Source organism: Chlamydotis macqueenii, chromosome 2 (assembly GCF_036417535.1).
Source record: "Chlamydotis macqueenii isolate bChlMac1 chromosome 2, bChlMac1.mat, whole genome shotgun sequence".
NCBI classification, from domain to species: Eukaryota; Metazoa; Chordata; class Aves; order Otidiformes; family Otididae; genus Chlamydotis; species Chlamydotis macqueenii.
This window is the reverse complement of record NC_141557.1, coordinates 144,460,949-144,485,197: the sequence shown is the minus strand read 5'-3', so window position 1 is coordinate 144,485,197 and position 24,249 is coordinate 144,460,949. Positions and strand designations below refer to the sequence as shown.

Below are 24,249 nucleotides of genomic sequence, written 5' to 3'. Positions count from 1 at the left end.
CCATGTGTCTGGAACCATGACAAGACCAAGGCAAAATTTATTTGCAGGCTGGATCTAGACAGAAACTGCCATTTGGTAGTCCTTGAATGACCCTGTCAGGGAATGCTACAGATGTGAGTAAAAGCCATCAATTTACAACCTTCTCCTTTTTGACTTTTTAGAAGCTGCTCATGTGGGGACAGAAATTTTCACCTTAGGTGATTTGATAGAGCAGCTAAAATTTAGGTCCAATAAGGTAAGGAGAGACAATTTTCCTTCATCACTTCAAAAGCATGAATATTTTTAAAAGTGTACTTTGATATATGTAGTGATTATTAATTTCTAGAAGAAAATTAGAATCATGTAAATAAAACATTAAAACAATGAAAATATAATAATTCACTAAGACACTACAGAAATCTCTGCATATCTGTCCAAATAAGTCCCTGTCATGCAAAAAACCCAACAGCTGCCTTCCATTTGCTGGCAATATCACTAAAGGATAGAAGACGCTAGTGATTAACTCAGTCTCCAGTGATTTCACAAATATGGCTGTTCAGATCTTAAATGAAATATGAATGTGATTTTATTGATTGAGTAAACATAATGAACTGCGGTTTAACATTCTCTATTGCTTACAGATAACCTGCACTATTCATTCACCAAATACCTGACAGTCTTGAAAAGCAATGAAAGAACCACATCATTTTCTCAAAAACAATCAGAAATCTCAATTATAAAATCAAGTATATTAATTTTAATTTTTTTTCTAGTAGAGATGAGATTAGAAAATTTTCATGCAACTAGGAAAAAAGATAAATATTTTATGTTTGAAATTTCGTATTTCTAGAGGAAAACTTTATATTACTAAATATTTCAGAAGCTATTTATTCTTAGTAGTCAGTTTGTATTTCTTTAAACCCAGTCAGAGAAGCAGACATCCTTCATTTGTGATATCTGTTGGGAACTAGTAAACTCAATTACTATTGACTTCGTTTCGTGACTGACAGCAGAAAAATAGTCTCACCCCACACAGAGGCACACAGAACTAACAATCAGGTAAGGGATTTTCCTGGTTGTCATTTTTGGAAAAGACCCTATATGTCTGAAAACTCTCACTTGCAAGCTCCAGTAACCTTTTCTAAGAAAACTGAAGAGGCTATACAACCCAAGGTACTGAGCCTGGCTTTCTGCTGAAGGTTAATATTAGCAGGAAGAGCAGAACAACTGCTCAGCCCTGGCAGTTTGCAGCCTCTGGGTTAACAGAAACCTCATTGATTTGGGTTCCTGTTCCTCCACAGGACTGCAGAACAGTTGTACTGCTCAGGGCTGTTGCCTCTACATGGGAGAAGCCATCTGACAGAGCTCTGGGCAGTTACGGATCATACCTGCTGTATTGTCTGGATGCAAATCATCATCCAGGGCATCAAGGAAAAGAAACAGCCGAAAGACTGATAACTGAAAGAAATTCATCAAGTAAGGAAACACATGTAGCATAGCTTAAGGAGAAAGTTATTGGACTAAAAATTAACCAAAAGACTTTTGAAAGTGCAATGAAAGAAGAAATTATTTCTATTGTTAATTCTCTTTCTGTTCAGGAAAGCAGGATTCTCCACATAGGAATCATTGCATCAAAGGAGCATGATTTCATCGCTAGTTTATTGATCCAGAAAAGGCAATTAAAAAAACCCTTGCGGGTGTCCAAATTTTGACTAAGCTTTCAGACTTAAAAAAATTATAATATGATTTTGCTTATAGACTTAACTTTTTCTTCAGGTACATGAAACTTTGGCATAAGCGTTGTATTGAAAACAACTAAACTAGCATTAGAAATCAGTGTAAAGTCAATTAAGATCTTGAAGGCGAACAAAGAAATGTAACGGCTACGTATTTTGTTTTAGAACTAGTTTCCTTGAGGCTTGTTACTTTTTAAAACATTTATTTACACATCTATCATATGTGAGCCAATGCAAGTGAAGGAACTTCACTTAATGTTCAAAGGATTCAAGGTCTATGTAATGTTACAGAAAAAAACAGTCTGGATCTATAGTAGGTAGAAGTGGTTTGGAAATTTTATGGACTATTAAGTTAGAAAAACAGCAAACCTTAGAAAAAACATATTTTACCCTAAAAGAACATTACCAGTAACATTCCTGAGTATTAATTTTCTGATAACTTTAGGTTGTTCTTGCAAATTACAGTCTGATGTATTTAGAAAAACTAAACTGTGTGGTGGTCATGCTTAATATACTGTGCTGCAATCTGTAATAGTTCAGCTCCTTCACAAGGAACTGAGCTTTTCTTCCAGTGAGAGCACCACCTCCTGAGAGAGGGATGAGAGGCACCCAAGGAAAGCCATCTTCTTCTGGCTTTGGCGGTTCACTGAATAAAACCCACTGCTTGCAAGAGAAAGGTATTGGGTTGCTTAGTCTCCAGGAAATTAACACATATGCTATCTGTGTTCTCAGATATTTCAGTTGTTTGACACTGAGAGGAAGGATGGAAGGAACTGGGTGTATCTATGGCATCTATCTGTCTTTGTTAACATCATCTCTTACATCAACAGCAGTTTTATTGTGTTTTTTTTCTAGTCATTAAGAATGAGGAAAAATGTATTTCTAAGTATGCTTCCTAGAGATTCATCTCCTTAGAAAATTATTTTCAAATCTAATTACTCTGAAATTAAAATCTTACCTTGTTTAACTAATATGAACTTTTGGATATACTCTTTTTTTTTTTGTCTAACTCTCAGTTTAAAAAGAACTAAATTCAAATTTCCTTGATTGACTCTTAAATAGTTATTACCAAGTGGTTTTCAATGTGTGTATAATGGTTAAATAGAGGTAAGATAATCTCTACACATAAATATTAAAATATAAGTACTTTAAGACTCAGGGAAATGAACACTGCCTCTGCACAACTAAATACATTTTTTAGACAAAAGAGATTGATGTCTGCAGTTGAAAAAACAGTATTAGAGAAATTCAGGCCAGGAAGAATGGATCTATTCTAAAGCCCCTTGAAATCAATGAGAGGCTTTGGTTTAACTTCTCTAAGCTTTGGCTCCAGCCCAAAGTAATTATTCAAGTTGGACTTTGGCCATTGGTACTAACACCATCTGCTTACATGAAAGTACCATGAAATCTTTAATTTACACAAATCGTGAAGGCATCAGTTCAATGTCTTATCTAAAAATGGCACCTTTGAGAGTGCACTGTTGATAGGTCCCTTGCTGAGGACCTCATTCCCTACTGTCTCATAGGGAAATGTGTGTCATCTACCGCATTGCCAGCACTACCTTTTCCAATTATGGCCAAGTTTCAAAGCCATTGATTTTCCAATTGAAGTTCATATGCAGGTATATGAACCACATTTTATTTTTATTGATAGTGTTTGATAAAAATAATAAATATGCAGCAAATACATGGAAAGGAAGAAGTAAGGAGTTTTTGTTTGTTAAAATCATATTTTAAAGATAATATGGTAAAACACATAAAAGGGAAAAAAATAATATGACCTGTGTAAAATGTCTACCTAAAGAGCAGGGTAGTCTTACAATTCAAGATTGGATTTCTTTCTATTTTTCAATTTTCAGCTTTTCACAAAATCACTGAGGTAAAACATTTAACCTTTCTCTTCCTCAATTTCTCCATCTGTGAAATTATACTAATGCCAATTGATCAGGCAGGAATTTGCCATCCTGAAATACTGCTTGGAAGTGTTCAAAGGGGAGACAGTATATCAAGCTGCAGTGGCTTGGCATTACTGCGTACCATCGTATGGCCTAGAGAGTCCCACATGCTGTGCAAGGCCGTTGCTTTTTTGCACACCGTTGTCGTTAAGCACCAGTTTTGCAGCACAAGTAACTTCATTGAGAGCAAATAAGGCGTAGCCCCTTTTGTACCTATAACTCACATTTTCAAGGCAAAAATGAAAAAGATGTGTCTGTCACCACACGATGAGTGCATCTGGAAGACTTAAATATTGTTTCCTTATTGTAGGGATTAATGAAGTGCTGGCTTGGGCCCTGAACAGCACTTAAGGACATGTTTAAGAATCTGAGTAGACTGATGGATTTCCATGAGAATACTGATGTGTTTAAAGTATGTGTTGTTGGAATGAAGTCATATACTTCAGTATCATACTTTTGTTTGTGAAAGTGAGGGAATACTCTCAGATGTTACTCCTTTTACAGGGAATCTCCTGGTTGTTCAAGACTGGGATCCTCAAATATCTTGCTCTCCTGATTTCTCAGCCTATACTGCTGTATGTGGTCTGTCTGCACTGATGTTCTTACATTAATTGTTTTCCTGTTCTGAGATAAAAATAAATTCAGTAAATCATGACTCTAAACAACTGACTTCAGTAGCACTGATTTTTCTTCTTTTTTCCACTAATGATATCTAGCAACTTTTATGTACGTAGATACGAAAATAAAAAAAAAACTTAAGCAAAGAACTCCCTTACTCCAAGCCCCTAGTGTGCTCAAAAGCCTTTCTTATGGAGGAAGGACACAAGCTCTCTCCTTCCAGGGTTCTGCATCCTGTCTTAGGTGAACATTTTGTCAACACTGAACAAGTTCTCCACCTCCATCTCTGGGGCATTCTTTGGCAACTTCCCAGATACAGCCTAAGTCAGAGGCAACACCTGCAGCTGCACAGACCTGTGCAATTAGAATACGCTGTGTTTACTTCTCGGTAGACAGGATGCTCTGTTAAGCTATTTGCGTCATGGCTTGCTTTTGCTGGTGTCTACTCTGCCATCTGTCTGAAAGTTTCATACTAGTTCTTCAATAGAATTTATCAAATGCACTACCTGTGTATGGACCATAGTACAGTTATTACTATGTATGTTTGAAAGGAATACAGTGTGTAAAAGTGGACTTCCTTCATACAGAAATGCTTAAGATTGCTGTTGTAACTTATATTATCTTTTTTTTTCTTTTGCAGTTTTACTTAAGAATGCAAAAAAGGAAGAAGAAAAGCCTTTCAGAGACTGTGCAGATGTATACCAATCTGGTTTTAACAAAAGTGGGGTCTACACTATTTATATTAACAACGTATCAGATCCTAAAAAGGTAAAGTAAATGTTTGTTTGATTTTCATGTTCATTAATATGGTGTTGCTCTGGCCTTAAAGAAGCATTTGAAGCCTTTATTGAAGTTCCCATTTTGCAAAATATTGTACTGGTATAAATAACCTGGGCTATATTCAGTCTTGAAAACAATACAATAGAGTGAAGCAAATGGTAAACTGTATCATCATAGAAACATAGAATGGTTTGGGTTGGAAGGGACCATAAAGATCACCTAGTTCCAACCGCCCTGCCATGGCCAAGGACACCTTCCAGTAGACCAGGTCGCTCAAAGCCCCATCCAACCAGGCCTTGAACTCTTCCAGGGCTGAGACATCCACAGCTTCTCTGGGCAACCTGTTCCAGTGCCTCACCACCCTCACAATAAATAATTTCATCTAATCTAAATCTACTCTCTTTCAGTTTAAAGCCATTACCCCTTGTCCTATCCCTACATGCCCTTGTCAAAAGTCCCTCTCTGGCTTTCTTGTAGGCTCCCTTTAGGTACTGGAAGGTTGCAATAAGATGTCCCCGGAGCTTTCTCTTCTCCAGGCTGAACAACCCCAACTCTCTCACCCTGTCTTCATAGGAGAGCTACTCCAGCCCTCTGATCATCTTTGTGGCTCACCTCTGGACTCGCTCCAACAGGTCCATGTCTTTCCTGTGCTCAGGACATCTTTGTCGGCGACATGGACAGTGGGATAGAGTGCACCCTCAGCAAGTTCACCAATGACACCAAGCTGTGTGGTGCCATCGACAGGCTGGAAGGGAGGGATGCCATCCAGAGGGACCTTGACAGGCTGGAGAGGTGGGCCCGTGCCAACCTCATGAAGTTCAACCAGGCCAAGTGCAAGGTCCTGCACCTGGGTCGTGGCAATCCCAGGGACAAATACAGGCTGGGCAGAGAATGATTGAAAGCAGTCCTGAGGAGAGGGACTTGGGAGTGTTGGTGGACGAGAAGCTCAACATGAGCAGGCAATGCACTCTTGCAGCCCAGAAGGCCAACCGCATCCTGGGCTGCATCAAGAGAAGCGTGGCCAGCAGGTCGAGGGAGGTGATTCTCCCCCTCTACTCTGCCCTGGTGAGACCCCACCTGGAGTACTGTGTCCAGTTCTGGAGCCCCCAACATAAGAAGGACATGGACCAGTTGGAGAAGGTCCAGAGGAGGGCCACAAAGATGATAAAAGGGCTGGAGGACCTTTCTTATGAGGACAGGCTGAGAGAGTTGGGGCTGTTCAGCCTGGAGAAGAGGAGGCTCCGGGGAGACCTGATAGCGGTCTTCCAGTACCTCAAGGGGGCCTACAAGAAAGATGGGGAAAGGCTGTTTAGTAGGGCCTGTTGTGATAGGACGAGAGGTAATGGTTTTAAAATAGAGGGAGGTAGATTTAGATTGGATATTAGGAAAAAATTGTTTACAATGTGAGTTGTACAACACTGGAACAGGTTGCCCAGAGAGGTTGTGGATGTCCCATCCCTGGAAACATTTAAGGCCAGGTTGGATGAGGCTCTGAGCAACCTGATCTAGTTGGGGATGTCCCTGCTCCTTGCAGGGGGTTTGGACTAGATGACCTTTGAAGGTCCCTTCCAACTCTAACCATTCTATGATTCTATGATTCTATGACTCCAGAGCTGGACGCAGTACTCCAGGTGGGGTCTCATGAAAGCAGAGAAGAGGGGGAGAATCACCTCCTTCGACCTGCTGGTCACGTTTCTTCTGATGCAGCCCAGGATACAGTTGGCTTTCTGGTTCCAGACATTCTTAATTCTTGCTGACAGTGAATCCTTCCTAAGTTCCAACATACACTCAATAGTTGAGTCATTTCCTCTGACTTAGCAAGTTCAGTTGAATCAGACTATGCCTGCAAATAAATCTGTAATAAAGTTTAGAAGAGAATTAGTGAAGTGCTATAATGAAGAAGCTGATGGAAGGGACTATCTGGTAGCACAGGGACAGAAATAGCAGAAAGAATATTTTTTAAAGATAAAGATTTACAAAAATCCTACTTCTCTTGTAGTGAACAGGGAAGAAGCGTTTTGGCTGTGAAGAACATAACATTCTGAATATTAGCACTGTTTGAATTCATGAAGCATGTATAATTTTGTCCTTCTCAAAAAAAAAAAAGATCATTGGGAGGGTTTTTTTGATGAAATTGAAACATTAGCCTCTAAAGGAGACTGATTTTTTTTTGGAAGGCTTTTGTTGCTAAGGTACCTGAGTCAGTTGAAGCTAGCAACATAAGAGAATAACCTAAGTCTAACTTACATGTGGAGGAATGCTAGCTGTCCCTCTAACGGGGCACTGTTGGGAGCAATTCCCAAGAAGTCTAAGGGTTGGTTACTCACGAGAGGAAAGTCGAGCAGTGTCCAGAAAGTGAGCCAAACAGGAGGGAGGGAACCATATCTGTCTGGTGAATTTATTCTTACACAGTAAAATGGTGACCCTGCAAACAGTTCTAAACTGAATTTGGTTTTAAAGGGGCCTTTGGAAGCCTGTAAATGTCAAGATGTTTTAGTTTACTAAGGAATTAGAGTTCGTTAAACCATGAGTAGAATTGAGATGGGAGAGTACTATGGGAAAAGATCAATATAACTGTGGTGAATATGAAAAATAATTGACGTGACATAAAATACAGAGATCTCTTTAAGCATTACTGAACAAGACAAGAGCAGTAAAACAGTTCTGTAGAAGCTCTTCCACTCAAAACAGACAAAGTCCAGATTGCATGTACAAAATTGGCAGTGGCTTGTCTTAGCCTTATTAAAGTTCATAAACCATCCCCAGAAGCTGGATTGTAATGAAAAACAATGATTATCTGTAAGCACTGTGGCACTGATGCTTCTGGTATATTTACCTTAAACCCGCTTCACTGGTGATTTAAGGACAGTGACGCTATGAAAGCCACCCTGTGTTTCTGCTGTATCCCTATTTGCAGACACTGCTATCAATCAATACAGGCAGCGCAACTCAGTTGATACCATTGCATTATTTTGTCCTGTTTTAGCAAGAAAATGTGGGAGTGTGTGTCTGTGTGTGCTGAGGGTGTTTCTGCTACCACCTGTTTCTGTCTCGCCCTAGCAATAACAGAGCAAGAGCTGATCCCAGGCCCATTAATGTTAGTCAAGTGAGGAGTGTGATTGCTTTAACAGGTGTTTTTCAGACGTGAAGGTTGTATTAACAGCCTGCAAGTTAGTGCTGTGCAGAGATAGCTGAACTAACTCAAGCTGAGATAGCTTCAAAATCACATCAATGCACCACTGAGCCAGGACTAATTAGCCCAGAGGTAGCACCACACTGACACAGTTGGATTACTCTGGGACCCAAGGTAATATCCTGATAGCTACTCCATGGAGACACACTCACTTGTTTAAAGCCAGCTTAGTTGTGTAGATTACCACAATGTGATATACAACTCTGACATGTCTTAAGAGGCCTAATACATTGTTGCCTTCAGTAATACTCACAGCCACTGGCAACTGTCTCATTTATAGTAATTTTATACTTTGGGTCTCAAAAATATATCTTAATTTCATTTTATATTTCCTAAGGGATACTTACTAGAATCCTGACATTCAATAGAAGGTATCTCTTTGTCATATATACAAATGTTACTGTCAGTTCTAGGTTTTTGCTGGTTTTACATTCATATATTCATAGAAAATTATCCTCTGTGCTTACAGCTCCATGCCATTTATATGCCTCATTTTTATAGGACTACAAATTTAGATTGCAATTTTTCTTTCATATTCCTAGCTTCAGCAGCTCATTAGTTTAGTTCATTAGTCTTCCAGCTCTGCAACAAAAATCAGTGATTCATTTCTATTTAAAAGGATCTTAATAATATTCCATATTTTTGAAATGGGAAGAGAAAAAGATAGACTTAAAGTATTAAGCTAATTAATTTACTTACTTAGATGGGAGTGTGTGTGTGCAATGCCTGGTGGTGTTGACAAATGGTTGTCCCTAGGCCACAGGGAGAGAAAAGGCAAGAAGAGTCCTCTCAGTCCTCTGCAGAGGTGGGGTCAGCTATAGGGAAAGCAGAGGCTGCTGATGAGCAGAGGAGCAGCAGGAGTGAGGTTGTTGCCACTTTAGAGCTGAAGGAACCATGTTACGCATTAGGAGCTGACTTAGGCCAGGGGAACTGGTCTGAGACACTTCTCCCACAGCATTCGTCTAGAGAACCTGGTGGCTCATGGTTTGGACAGGTATACCCTGTAACGTGTAAAAACTGGCTGGATGGCCGAGCCCAGAGAGTTGTGGTTAACAGAGTTAAATCCAGTTGGTGTCCGGTCACAAGCGGTGTTCCCCAGGGCTCAGTACTGGAGCTAGTTCTATTTAATATCTTTATCAATGATCTGGATGAGTGCATTGAGTTCTTCCTAAGTAAGTTTGCAGATGACACCAGTAAGTTTACAGAGTGTCGATCTGCCCAAGGGTAGGAAGGCTCTGCAGAGGGATCTGGACAGGCTGGATCATGGGGCCGAGGTGAATTGTATGAGGTTCAATGAGGCCAAGTGCCAGGTCCTGCACTTTGGTCACAACAACCTCATGCAATGCTACAGGCTTGGGGAAGAGTGGCTGAAAAGATGCCTGGTGGAAGGGGACCTGGGGGTGCTGGTAGACAGCCAGCTGAACATGAGCCAGCAGTGTGCCCAGGTGGCCAAGAAGACCAACAGCATTCTGTCTTGTATCAGGGACAGCGTGGCCAGCAGGAGTAGGGAAGTGACTGTGCTCCTGTACTTGGCACTGGTGAGGCCACACCTTGAGTACTGTGTGCAGTTCTGGGCCGCCCAGTACAAGAATGGCATTGAGTTGCTGGAGCACGTCCAGAGAAGGGCAAAGAAGCTGGTGAGGGGTCTGGAGCACAAGTCTTATGAGGAGGGCTGAGGGAATTGGGATTGTTTAGCCTGGAGAAGAGGAGGCTGAGGGGAGACCTCATTGCTCTCTAGAGCTACCTGAAATGAGGTTGTAGGGAGGCGGGTGTTGGTCTCTTCTCCCAAATAACTAGTGAGCGGACAAAATGAAATGGCCTAAAGTTGTGGCAGGGGAGATTTAAGTTGGATATTAGGAAAAACTTCTTTACTGAACAAGTGGTCAGGCACTGGAACATGCTACCCAGGGAAGTGGTGGAGAAACCATCCCTGGAGGTCTTCAAACAACGTGTAGATATGGCACTTTGGGACATGGTTTAGTAGGCATGGTGGTGTTAGGTTGATGGTTGGACTTGATATCCTGGAGTTCTTTTCCAACCTTAAAGATTTTATTATGCTATGAGAACCTCCATATCTCCCCCTAGATCAATGTATATGACTCTTACTGTCTCCCCTAATGCCCTCACCAGCATGACTTCTACCAACTACTAGGTGCACTGCACTGAAAATGTAATGTTATTAATTGCTAGTGGGGTCTGTATATCTGTGTCTTTATGGCTCTGCAAAAGCAATTGCCACAGTTGCCATGAATACAGACTTCAGTCCTTTCTTTCTACTTTCTCCCTGTGGACTTCCTACCAAACTGGTGTCAATGGTCTCTCTGAGCATATCTGCCAGATTTTTGACCCATTAAATGTATGTTAGCCCCATATACTGTGGAAACTGTCATCCTGACATGGTTACCTTCAGGCTTGCTTTCTGCATAGCAGAGACACATTCTCTGAATCTCAAATGACTGGTCATGAATTTATTGCTCCATGCTAACAATGTAGACTTGTGATGCCTTAGTGTGCATGCACTTGAAGTGCAGTATGTGGTAATCCTCTTCCTTTTGTTTACCTTAAAATTGGACTTATCTCTAAATGGTTATTTTGAAGTTTCTAATAATTTAGTCCATAAAGCTAAAATATATATAAATAGTCCCATCTATGCCTTTTAGGAGCTTGAGTAGTTTTACTCCTGCATTTAAGGAAGGGCAAGAGTGCAATTCTTTGGATATTCCTTTAATCTAAATTAAGTTATTTTATTGACAATAAACTCAGAATCTAGAGATGCATACAAACTCAAAGTCACTTTTGTCCATCCTTTTCATTTCTGGTAGAGGGTTAAATGTCAGAACATGCTAAAAGGTGTTTAATGGCTGAGGGCCTTGACCTTGTCTGGGACAGAAGCCAGTTTAGGACATTTGTTGGCTAGAGCTATGCACAGTGAACATCTATAATCAGCTTGGCACTCCTGTTAATACGGCAGGTGTTTGTGTCTACCACCGTGGAAAGTGCCAGACCACACAATGATGGCTAGTGAATAATGCGCTGCTGGTAAATCCTTCTTTCACTGTGCAGTTTTGTCTTTTGATTTACTATATTACTCAGAAAACATCAAAGTCTTTTTATAGGTATTTTATTATATTTCAGTATGAAACCCCCATCATTTGTTTGTGTGTGCCTTTAAAATAAGTAGTCTTAATACAGTTGAGGATTTAATGCTTTAAAAATTGGCAATAGATTCATGGGAGCTTGAAATGACTTATAAGGAAAGTAAATCCATCATTTAGAAATTCTCACTGTAAATCAAACTAAAGAAATTGCATCCTGTAGATAAATGTTTTGACTCATAGTGTCTTCCCTAAAGGAGAAATAGGGCCAAAATGTTTGTCTAGCAAATCATAGTTTTTCTTGTGGTTACCCTAAATCAAGTTCATATGTTTGCACTGTTCTGTTTCCTTCCTGTACCTACACAGGGACTTCACTCAGCTTGCCTGGAACAAATTGAAAAAAAAAAAAAGCACTTGCACAGGATTACTATGACAGTGCTTATGAGTAGGAAAGATTTTGAGTTGCTCTGCCTTGAGTGGAATGTTGTTCTCTAGTCAACTGAGGGATGAATTTTTACTTAACTGAATTGGTTAATAACCTTCCATTTGGCAAAGCAAATTACAGCTTTAAATTACCAACCAGTGGTGAATGGATTGACTCTTGTTGATGTGAATGCCAAAAGCTAAGCTTATGAGTGATGCCTCTTCAACCCTCTTACATATTGACATCCTAGGAATATAGCAGTATACCTGTTGAATACAATATTCAAGAGCACAGACAAACGAAATTCAGGATAGTTGCAGTGCCAACATGGTATGGATGAGTACATGGGAATGAAAATCAGGAAAATTTGCTTGAATGAGTAGCGCTGAGAACCTTAGTCAGATCTTAAACTTAGTCGGATCTTAAACTTAAATGTAATATAGAAATAAATACTATCACTTGTCATGTATCAAGAAAAGTGAATGGATAAGCAGTATTTGCATTTTTTAATAATTTATCTTCTATATTTTTGAAAGTATAATGTAAGAAGAGTAAAAATGAATGAAAATTAAATATCCATTTTTATTATTATATGGATTATTTAAGATTGTTAATATATTTCAGTTGATGCTATATTCTAAAACCAAGTTTCAACAAAATTGTCAAATTGTTAAATTATCTTTAATGTATAGAATCTCAGTATCTAAGTTAAAATTTTATTAGTGCAATGATGGCAGGATATGGTCTTACATGTTCAGTACAAGTCTTAAGTTCTGAGCTTGTCCCACAGACTTCTGTTCTTGAGCCTGTTCCTATCTATCAATTGTTTCTGTTTTGGGACACTGTCTAGCACACTGTGAGTAATGTTATAATATGGAGCAAACAGAATAACAGAATAATCTCATCTGTGCTACGTTTTGGACTCCTTGAATGGGTATTCTCTGTAAGAATTTCTGAAGATTCTTTCTTAGACAGAATGGTGCTCTGCTAAAAACTATAGAAAACATTATTATCACTGAGAGAAATACTCTTGCTTGTTAAGAGGAATGAAGTGGTTTCAGGGGAACTGCAGAGAAAATAGAAAAGGAGCATGGAGGGAATGTGAAGAGGAAAGCTGAAGATGCAGAGAGGGATCATGGAGAGATGTTACTGGGTAATGTGCTGAAAGAATGGGAGGATTACACTGAACATAAGGAGAATTCTGGTTGTAATCAAACAATTGAGAATACGGGCATACGATTGAGAATAGGGGCATAGGGCATGAATCCACAGGAAAACAGGCTTCCTTAGTTCAGTTATGTACAAATCTTTTTTTTTTTACCCCTAAGATGACAAGATTCCAATGCAAGTATATTTTATTGGGTTTTGTTTGTTTGTTTGTTTGTTTGTTTTTAATTACTGCATAGGTCTTTTGCAATATGGAAATTGCTGGAGGAGGATGGACAGTTATACAGCATCGAGAAGATGGGAGTCTGGATTTTCAAAAAAGCTGGAAAGAATACAAAATGGTAAGGGGAAAAATGTGGAATAGTTTTACAGTTCACAGAAGTGTTGAATTTCAAGTAGTACTTCCTATTATCTTAAGTAGATAGTTCTGCCTATAGTGATGTGGTGTGGTTCTGCAGTCTTTTATGAGCTACCTTGTCATGTCTGTTACTTTAAAAAATTGTAATATTCTTTTTACTCAGTTAGTTGAGTATTATTTCCCATGACTTAGGGTTTCTTTCAGATCAGTTACTGAGATTAAAATTAGGTCAGGCCCAGGCATATGCACTAAAGAATGTTGCTGTCTGTCCCTCTAAAGTTTTGACTTGCTGTGACATTAAGGGGTAATAGGCATGTGATAATGTTCCTAATGCATGGATGTTTTCAGCTGAGGGGAACTCCTTCAGAACTTGGAGCATCTCAGATAGGAATGAAAAGTTTTACTGGGGTTTATCCCAAGTCATACAACACCTCTGCCAATCAAGCTAATGTACTGGAAATGTTGATACTTCGAATATGATTAAAAGAAAATAAATAACTTACCAAATTACAGATGACATGACTTCAACAGGCTATTTTTCCTTTGCCAACTCAAAAAAATTTTACTCCAAGCTAAATAACTTCTGAGTTTCTTCATTTGCTGCCTGATCAAACTTTCTGATGGAGCTCCTTTCTCTGAGTCCCTGAGGACTGGCTTAGATTTCAATGACATTCCCAGTGAAGTTTTCAGAACTATATTATCAGCCTGGAAGAATAATTTTTTTTTTTCCAACAGGCTTTTAAAAGCAATAAATGAAGATAGTATTTAAAATGTTTAAAAATAAAAGCAAGTTCAGTTCAGTAAAAATTTACGTGGGAAAAAGTTCTGGGTATTTTTACCATATCAGAAATAAATGTAATATCAGGTTATTAAACCAAAATGTAATTTTGGATTTTATGGATTGTTTCTTTTCAATATTTTTAAATTACTTGAAAATATAAATGATAGGGGTGAAAACTGACCATGTGGGTCAGACATCTGCTACTATGGATAACCAAAGGATATAGTCTGTTTCATAATATATATGGAGTAAAAGTATACTGAAATGACAAATAGATATTTTTGAATGGATTTGCAAAATTGGAAACACTTTTTTTAGAATTCATAAAGTTTCCATTTAGCAAGAAACTTGAAAACTGTTTTACACTATTTTGGTTCAGAGTCAAGTAAAATATGAAGCGTCAGTTTATTTTGACGGAACCAAAATTCGAAGATTCTACTTATGAGGAATTTGTATGTGCAATCTAACTCATTTTTTACATATGAGCTGTTTAATTTCATAGAATCATAGAATAATAGAATAGTTAACATTGGAAGGGACCTTTAAAGGTCATCTAGTCCAACCCCCCTGCAAGGAGCAGGGACATCAACTACACCAGGTTGCTCAGAGCCCTGTCCAACCTGACCTTTAATGTTTCCAGGGATGAGGCATCTGCGACCTCTCTGGGAAACCTGTTCCAGTGTTCCATCACCCTCATTGTAATTTACACATACTATATGAATTATTGAGATTTACTCAATTTTTCTTTCCTGTAACTGATGTTTTTTTTCCAATGGAAACCAGGTAGTGTGGTGGGGGACATAATGGCAATTGGTCTTACTTGGAGTGGTTGAACTTAATATGTGTTCTTTCAGCCCACAGTTCAGATACAGCTTTCCAGATTGGCTAAGACATTCTTGTTGTGCTTGTATCTTACTAGGGCTCAAATCTAAAGGAATAAACAATATCATAATTATGTAATAACAGCAATAATACATCTCAGGGGGTTTCTTTTAGTTTCAGTGCATTTAGTTATTGGAAAAGAATCTGGAAAATTGTTCAAGATAATCAGTTAAAAACAAATACCAGTTGCCAGCTTCTGAGCTGGTCAAGGACTCAGACTACCAACCTGCGGTGCTGCTAGTGCCCTCACAAGTTGTTGGCTGTTCCAGTTCTAGAAAAGCATTTTCTGACGCTAAGCCGAGATTCTTACAAGTAACTTGGAAAGGGTGCATATGGAGTATTCTCTGCAAAGGTTACTTACAGCACTGGTAGGTTACAGGAGTCACCTGCAACAGCAAGGCAACCATTGTCTTTGATTCAGTTTCATGCTGGTGCCTTCAGCTTACATGGAAGTACTTCAATTCCTGTCCAATATATTTTCCAGACACCAACACAGGACATAGATTAAGAGAGAGATAAAGTAGCCATAAATCTTTTGACAATAGGAAATATACAGCTCCATCCATCCATAAATTGCCACAAGGTCAGTAATACAACAGTAATAGTGGTACTAACTTTTCCTGCTTGTTCTTTTGACTCCATTTCCACTAGCATCCAATCTCCCATCTGGAAAAGAAAGTCACACTTTCTTTGATATATAAAACAATAGCTAATTATTGCAAAATCTTTTATGTAGATTTACTGCTATGCAAGATTGGTTATGCCATTTTTTTCCTTAGTGACATCTGTGCTTACCAGTATCGTTCAGTTTTGTTATTAGTCTTATGCTGTGCAGTGTAGTTTGTGCCTTTGCTTCTAAGAAGGGGAGACCTCATTGCTCTCTACAACTGCCTGGAAGGAGGTTGCAGGGAGAAGTGTGTTGGTCTCTTCTCCCAAGTAACTAGTGATAGGATGAGAGGAAATGGCCTCAAGTTGCAGCAGGGGAGGTTTAGATTGGATGTTAGGAAACACTTCTTTACTGAAAGAGTGGTGAGGCACTGGAACAGGCTGCCCAAGGAATTGGTGGAGTCACCATCCCTGGAGGTGTTCAAAGAACATGTAGATGTGGCACTTCGGGACATGGTTTAGTGGACATGGTGATGTCCATGGTGGTTGGACTTGATGATCTTGGAGGTCTTTTCCAACCTTAAAGATTCTATGAACTCATTTCTGATTACAAAATCTCTTGGGTCATTTCAGTTTTGTACATTCAGTTCTAATCAGAAGAAATTCAGAGGAAATCCTATGAGTTAATCCTCCTATCCTTTTTTTTAACAGTATCTGCTACATCTGTTCTTTCACATTTTGCAATGGATTTTCCATTATACTATTCGTTGCTTATCAGAAAAGTCTGAAGTGGAGCAACAAATAATTTCTTTAACAATAACAACTAAGATCACCCTGAAGCAGATTTCAGCCATTTTTCTTATTTCCTGGCCCGAGGATGGAATGTAAAACACTATTAGAGTTTTGAAGTCTAGAAGGAGAATATAATTTTAAAAACTATTGCTTACCATCTGTCAACCTCAGCCACTTTTAGAAGGGGGGTTTCCACAAACTTATTTTCTAAGACACAGTTTCTGACATTTGTTAGGCAGTCATTAGCAATAACAAAATCCAAGCAAATTATTAGCTCATGTGCTAATTTGGCTATCAAGACTTCTTGCTGAAATTCCAGCTTTTCAGTTCTTGGATGAATGCACCTTCCCCAGTCACTGTCTTCATTTTTGCCAAATTCGGTGTTGGAGTATTGGATTCCCTATTCTCTAGCCTTTTAGCATGTCTAGTTCAATAACTCATGTGAATTTCACAGAACCTATTCCACAATCAATAGCCAAACATTCACTGTCAGTTTCCTAGGGGGGCTTCTTTGATGTCAAGTCTATTGGGAGTTTCATCAGACCTTTAAAGTTATTTTCTTGCTTTCTGTTATTGGAGAGGGACTTTCAATAGCTATTTGAAATTGCGTGCCTTGGCTAGCCCACAACAATCCTTTTCCTCACTAGTTTTTTTTTTTTCTTGCATATCATTATTTAATTGTACTGCATGACTTCATTGCTACAGTATTGCTATCTTCCTATCACTTTTTTAGTCCTTCATAATGTCATGAGCTAGATTAAGATCACTTGTACATATTGGACTCACAGCTGAATTTCTAAGCTTTGTGGTAACTGCTTCCTATCTTACTGACTAACAGCTGGTTTTCCTTTTGGTTCTTTGAGGCAAGAATGACATTCCATGGTAAATTCCACATCCCCTTAATCTCATGTTCCTGATTAACATCTAAGAGTCCAACATCAGTTCAGTGCAGTGCTGAAAACGAGTCTACTACCAATTTATCTCAGGAGCCATAACTAGCATCTATGTGTTCATGAAAAGCACATCTACAAAACCATTTAAATTTCTGTTCAGGTTTCTTCTTTTTCTTGTCCCTTTAAAGCTGTGTGGTCAAATTGATGGCTAGTTCCATAGTGCCAATATGATTAATATGATGACAGAATAGGATAATTTATGCTCTTCCATTGCTTAAATTCTGCAGCACATTGAGAGTTGGACCACAAAGATGGTTATCAGACCTTTCTCAGGAAATATTACTTGACGCAGTTCTGATGAGCACTTACATTATGTTATCTGGAATAATCTGAAATAATTTCCTCTGAGCCTCAGTGAAAATGTTAACTAGTATAACAAGTCTGGTGATACATGTCTTCTGCTTACCTAAAAGACAGCTGAACACCTCTTCAGACTGTAGGTTTTTTATTTCCTTCTAGGCATGATATTTTTTAGCCTTTTTGGTATACTTCCTACAGTTCACCTCTGTGAGTAAGCTCTAGTTTTGATGTAGGTCCCACCCATTTCCTGGAAGATCTTCTAGTTTGTGATAATCAGGTTGCTGGTCAGCTCATATTTTTACCTCACGAACTCTTACAAGTCCTACAGACTCCAAATTGTGAATTTGGGCATCTAGGTCTACCTGAGTTATTCATAACAAGAGCTACTGTTCTAACAAAGATTTTATTTCTTAGTACCATCTTTCAGTTAATTCTGAAAACTTTCAGATGATACTTATATTTAAGTATGCTCTATTCCTCTCTTCATTATAACAGAACTCAAATACTATCAAACAGCTCTGAAGAAGGTAACTCTGCTCTTTCTGCGACTATTCCACATTAAATTATTTTGTCAAAAGTTCATTTTTTGGATCTTTGTTCATCCTAATTTTTTCTCTTTAGAGTAAAGAAAAGAGATTGCTGGGACCTAAAAAGTATATGCTACTGCAAGCATATGATGCAACTCCCTGTGTTCACAGGATGTCAAGTACTGAAATGGCCGTTGAAACTAACTTCACCTAATTTCTGTTAGGGAGATTTAGAAAGATGCTGCTGTTGTTCAGGGGAATTAAAATACTCAATAGCTTTTCAGATAACAATTTGTAATTTTGACAGGAATTTAAAGTTAAGAAACCTTTATCAACATGTGGAAACTGTACATATATATACTAGTTAGAGATTCCTAGCTACAAACAGGCCTGTGGTTTTATGACAGTAACAGTTTTCCTTCATTGATTTTGGCTTGAGCTATATTCAAGTCATCTATTTTTGGTCACAAACAGTAACTCAGAGAAATATAAGCAAAGCAGCAAAATATCACACTTAATGTACATATACATACACCTTAAAATTGTGATTGCTGATTGATCTCATATGAACATAAATTTTAATATTCATTATTATTACCCCCAAATTGTTTGACTATGAAGGATCTCCTCAAGGGCAAAGATATTGTTGTGGTTTTGTTTAGTGAGGGGGGCCTAAGGTGGTAGCTTCTGTAGGAACCTGCTAGAAGTTGCTCCCCTTTGTTCAGTGGACTCGGCCGGGCCTAGGGCGGACCCGCTGTTGGCCAAGGCCAAGCCAATTGGTAGCGGAATGTTCCCTGATAACGCCTCTGCGATAACGTATTTAACAAGGGGAAAACAGAAAAAAAAAAAAAAGACAGAAGAGAAGATGTGAAGAAGCTGAGCGGGGGCAGAGGCGCAGAGGGGGAGGTGTGGGCCTCCTGGGCCTTGTAGGCCTCACCCTCTGGCCTCTTGCCAGGCGGCCGACTGGGCCCAACTTGGCCTGGCCTGGCTGCAAGAAGTGGAGAGGAGATGAGATGGATGATGTGAAGAGATTCGATTCTGAGAGGCATCTGCCAGCCTGTTGTGAAGAACTTTTCTTGTGAGAGAAACAGTTGCAGACGCCAAGGTCAGTTCAGAAGGAGGGGGAGGAGTAATGCGGCTCCTGGCCAAGATTCCCCTGCAGCCTGTGGTGACGACCATGGTGGAGCAGGTTGTCCCCCTGCAGCCCATGGAGGTCCACAGAGGAGCAGAGATCCACCTGGAGCCTGTGAAGGACCCCACATCAGGGGAGGTGGATGCCTGAAGGAGGCTGTGGCCCATGGAGGGCCTACTGGGGCGGCCGTTCTGGAAGGACTGCACCCTGTAGAAGAACAACCCCCACTGAAGCAGTTTGAGAAAGGACTGTAGCCCATGGGAGGGACCCCACGCTGGAGCAGGGGAGGAATATGTGGAGTTCTTCCCCTGACAAGGAAGCAGCGGCGTAAAGTGGCATGTGATGAACTGACCGCAACCCCCATTCCCTCTTCCCCCCTGTGCACCTCAGGGAGGAGGAAGGTAGTAGAGATAATGTTAAGCTCAAGAAGAGGAAGGGGTTGTGGAGGTTATCTCATTCTCTGTCTCATCCTGCTAGTTTTAGTAATAAATGAATAGTTTTCCGCAAGTCAAGTCTGTTTTGCCTGTAACGGTAACTTTAAGGATTTTCTCCCTGTCCTTATCTCAAACCTCAAGCCTTTTTTTTTCCCTTATATTATCTCTCTCTATTCTTCCGGAGGGTGGGGGGAGTGAGAGAGAGACTGCATAGTGTGGTCCCGATCGGGGTTGAACTATGACAGATATATAGCTGCTCCTGGTAATTAGCTATTTGGATTTTAAAATAAGAACCTGTGTCTTCTTTACAATTAGAGTTTTTATGTTTCCCTGTTTTGCAGAGGAAGGATCCAGTGGATGGGTATCCTACTCCTATTTGACTCAGTTCCTTCTTTCTCAACTCCTAGGCCGTACCTGTACTAGCACATTGAACAGTCACGCCCATGTGTGAACACTGTCTTGTGACACAAGATTCTCATTGCTAAATTTTAGTGGAGTTTTAGTCTGATTCAAATAACATTCCACAAGTAATGACCAAGCAGTTAGGGATAATGGGCCATTCTCAAATGGCAGTTTGCACAGGGCTGCCTTGTTTTCAAAGCTGAGGTTTTACTGTTAGCACATGGGTTGTTCTGGTTTGCTTTCTTCTGCTTAGCAGAGCATTAGGAGCTGCTCAGAGCACTCTTCACAGCTTCTCCTTCCCCCTGTGGCTTAGTGAAACAGTTCTGAGGGAAAGAATTGCTGGTTCAAAGAAAACAGGGAGGTATTTTGAAGATAACCTGGGATTAGGAAAAGAATACAGGAAGTTTTGTGGAAGGAGGGGAGCCTTCATAACAGTATCTGTACTACATCCATCCATCTAGCTAGCTAACTGGAGGTATATTCCGTAATTTCTTTTGCAGAAACAGCTTCACATTCTTTCCCTTGCCAGTAATGTGAAGAATTTTATAAAGTGCCTTGCAGTATCAGCATTGTCCTTCCTGCAAAAATGAAGGATTTGAGGACAGGATGGACCTGTGAGAAAGGCAAAAACTAGGGAATGCATGTCCTTGGAAAAGACAGAGACATGTTGCTTCTGTACTGTAAACAAACAAGACTGGTTGGGAGTGGTGGTGTTGAATTATTATATTGTATGAATAAGCTTGTAAGAGTGAGTTATGAATACAAGGGGATTAAAAAGGCACACTTCAGACGTGAATAATTTTGTAACATAGTCACAAATACATTTCTTATGATAGTACACTTCAAAGTCATGAGTTATAAGTTGCTTACATCTGAAAAAAATAATTTATTTCAAGGGACTGAGATAGATGACATGGAAGTCATTTGTTTCTTTCAAACATTTACTAAGTAATTTGGATATAAGGAAATGATTTTTGATGACTGGAATGTGTATTAAGATATCGTGTGAGTAACGTCTTTCATGGAGACCCACCCGTCTGTGATAAAGAATGACATGTCATGCTAATTTAATGAAAAGTCACTTCTGACTGCAACTGTTACTCAGATAATTGTCACTTTCATCAGTGTTATAAAAAGAGCCAGTATGTTCTCTGCTTCTCCTGAGGTCTAAATTCAGCATGGCCAGTGGAGATAGACATGGTACCAAAGTGATGAGAGACCATATTCAGTTTTATGAGAACACAGTCATGAAACTATTCTGGTCCTGACTAAGGCTTAATCTACAGTGTTCGTTTTAACAGTATGATCTAAGGGAGCAAGAATGAAACAATATTTTTTTCAGTGGGCTTAGGATCACTAGATTGGGCACCAGAGAAGATGTTACCACACAAGGAAGCATCTTTATTTTGGGGAGTATTTTTGAATGTAAAATTAAATACAATTTTGTGTTGGAACACAGTCATATTTTAAATGTTATACTCAGCACAGTCTTCCCTATGCAAACATTACTAGATAACACGTTTCAAGTGTTGTGTTGACACATGGCTATATACTTGTGCCTTCTCTGCCACCAGTGCTTCAATTTAACACCATTAATGTATACTGATAAGACTCATGTGGTCTTCCAAAGGCTGTTAATATAAAAATGTAAGGTATTCCTTACATGTAAAACTTAGTAAATTTTATGTGATGCTATCACAATTCAGCTTAATTATGCTAACAGCCTGTAGCAGAGCACCGTGAGAAAGATTAATATTATTAAAGAAACTAACCAAAATATGGAAATGCTATTTTACAAGAGCCAGGTGAGATTTTGAGAGGTTGTTTTTTAAATTAGTGATTTGAACATTTAGCGGAATTGTAGCAGAGATCCTCCCAGATTATAGTTGTATGCTCTTATCATGGAACAGCTTTCTCTTCAGGGAGGAGCACCTCCTGCCACTGTAATTTTTTTACTCTGGTGTCAGTCATCTGCTATTCTTGTTCAGCTATTTAGTGTAGCAGCTGAGCCCAAGCAAGAGAGAAAAGAGCAACCCGTAAATTTGATATTTGAGTTATTTAGACAGATTATGGGGCTGAGATTCAAGTTCCCGATCAAACTCATATACAGATGGTTTGACTGTTTGTCTTTCCTATAATATCTATGCTCCTAGGCATGCACATCTTTGCTATTTGGGATGAGTCAGTGTCTTTTGAATATAAAAGAGAATCAAGTCCTACCTCCAAAATTTCTTTCTTTTTGCCTGAAGTGAAATAAAAGTACTCTTTTTTTTTTAGATTTTGATTTTTTTAGCCCTAAACTATACAGTTAATTTCTTTGCAAAGAACAAAGCAGAAAGTTCTTTTAAGCTCCCAATTCATCTTTCGTAGAGTACAAAAATTAAGTTTTGTTTTCTTTAAAACATACCCATCTCCCTAAGATGCACTTACTAGGAGCCGCACTAAGTGTCTGTATATTCCTAGGATTCACTTGTCCTAGAGTGAAGAAGATGGTTTGGGAGAGAGGCTCTCAGTGTAAGTTGTCTCAGTAGGAAATGCTCTCTTGTTTTTAGTTAAAGGGTAAGTTAGATTGAAATCGAGGCCTGAGGAGGATGCACTGAAACTGAGCTATTTGTGGTCTAGCCAGAGGTAAAACTTATGTAGGGTTTGCACTTCAAACCTGGATTCTGTCACTGTAATTCTTCCTCATCAGGAAGTCTGCTACTCCTGATGCTGTGTGTGTATTTGAGAAGGAAGAAGGAAAAAGTGAACCTAAGTTCTGTATATCTACTGATATATTTGGTCTAGAATGAAAAGGAATAGCCTGAATTGCTGCAGGATATGAAGAAGATTTGAAGATACAATTTTCAAATTTGGAATTATTATACAGACATTTAGTTTTTTATTTAAACTGACAATAACTTAGTTTTTGTTTTAGTCTTTGGAGAAGGTAGTTTTTTGTTTTAGTCTTTTGAGAAGGTACTTCAATCTAAACATATTTTTAAAACTTGCCACCAAATATTTGTTAGTATTGTATTTCATGGAAATAATTCTGAATATTTAGCATAATTTTCCCATATTCTTTTAAGTTAACATTATTTAACACATTTGTTCTCTAAGGAAATTGAAGCAATTTCTATAGACCACATCTTTATTTCAAATACTGTGATGAATAATTCAACATGATGGAAATGAAGAAGTATACTAACCTTTTTTAGAAATTATCTTCTTAAAGAAAATCCATTCCACATTCTCAGCTAAGGCAAAAGGAGCTGAATATTCTTTATGGCTTCTGGGAAGACACTACTGCTGTAAACTTCTGAATTATTGTCTGCTTCATTCAGTGAATTTTCTGACAGGAGATGAACCCATAGGATATATTGACTGTGTCTGGTTTCAATTTTGTTTTGTCTATAAAAAGTCAAAGCTTCCTGTGAGCATTATCAGACAAAATAAATAGAGTAAGAGAGATAATTGTTTAATGAACTTGGAGTAACATGATTCAAACAGAATACCCTCACATATTTTGCCAAAGCTAATAAAACTGTTTTGCACCCTACTTATTATTTTTGAATATGTATCAACTTTGTAAATTCATAAGGTCATTTTTAAAATGAGCATTGAATTCTCTTTCTTTGTACTCATGACTACTTTAGTAGTTTTGACTCTGTTAATCATCACGCAATTGGAAATGAGCTGATGGAGAACCTGGATGTCATCTAGAGTAAATATAAAATCATGTACGTTTGTCTGTGATTCCTTGTTCTAAGTACTTAAATTGAAATAAAAGAAAAACAAATTAGTATTTATTTTTTTTTTACATAACAATTGGGCACTATATCAGAATTTACACAATTTAGTATATATTTATAGGCGTAAAGAACCAGAAAACTGCATGGCTCTGAAACCTTTTGGAAATTTCTAACATTTCCTTACTACATTAACACCCTTTTGAAAATGTAAAGCTTCTAATTTGCTAGTCATCCCAAAATGTGATGCAAATTTCAAGGGAAAAGCAAAACTATTATTTTTGGAATAAAGTTTAATGTTTAAAGAATTATTCCCTCTACTTGGAAACACATAATGAAAAAAAATAGAGAAAGCTAATGACAAAATAGCGTATCATAGTAATTTAAAATGCAATTTTGGAACAATG

At 38.6% G+C, this 24,249-nt stretch overlaps 1 protein-coding gene across 8 annotated transcripts in view; it reads left to right on the top strand.

Moving 5' to 3' along the window:
* The window catches only part of ANGPT1 (angiopoietin 1), a 170,631-nt gene that overhangs the window by 100,807 nt on the left and 45,575 nt on the right, over positions 1 to 24,249 (top strand). For 3 of the 8 annotated variants that reach the window (XM_086742539.1, XM_086742538.1, XM_086742537.1), the window contains 2 exons: positions 4,940 to 5,056; positions 13,187 to 13,288. In XM_086742539.1, coding sequence (XP_086598665.1) covers positions 4,940 to 5,056; positions 13,187 to 13,288 — 219 coding nt within the window. Of the gene's footprint in view, positions 1 to 2,320; positions 2,354 to 4,299; positions 4,315 to 4,928; positions 5,057 to 13,186; positions 13,289 to 24,249 lie in introns of all 8 variants that reach the window. The other 5 variants (XM_086742542.1, XM_086742541.1, XM_086742540.1 and 2 more) reach the window with 5 other exon arrangements.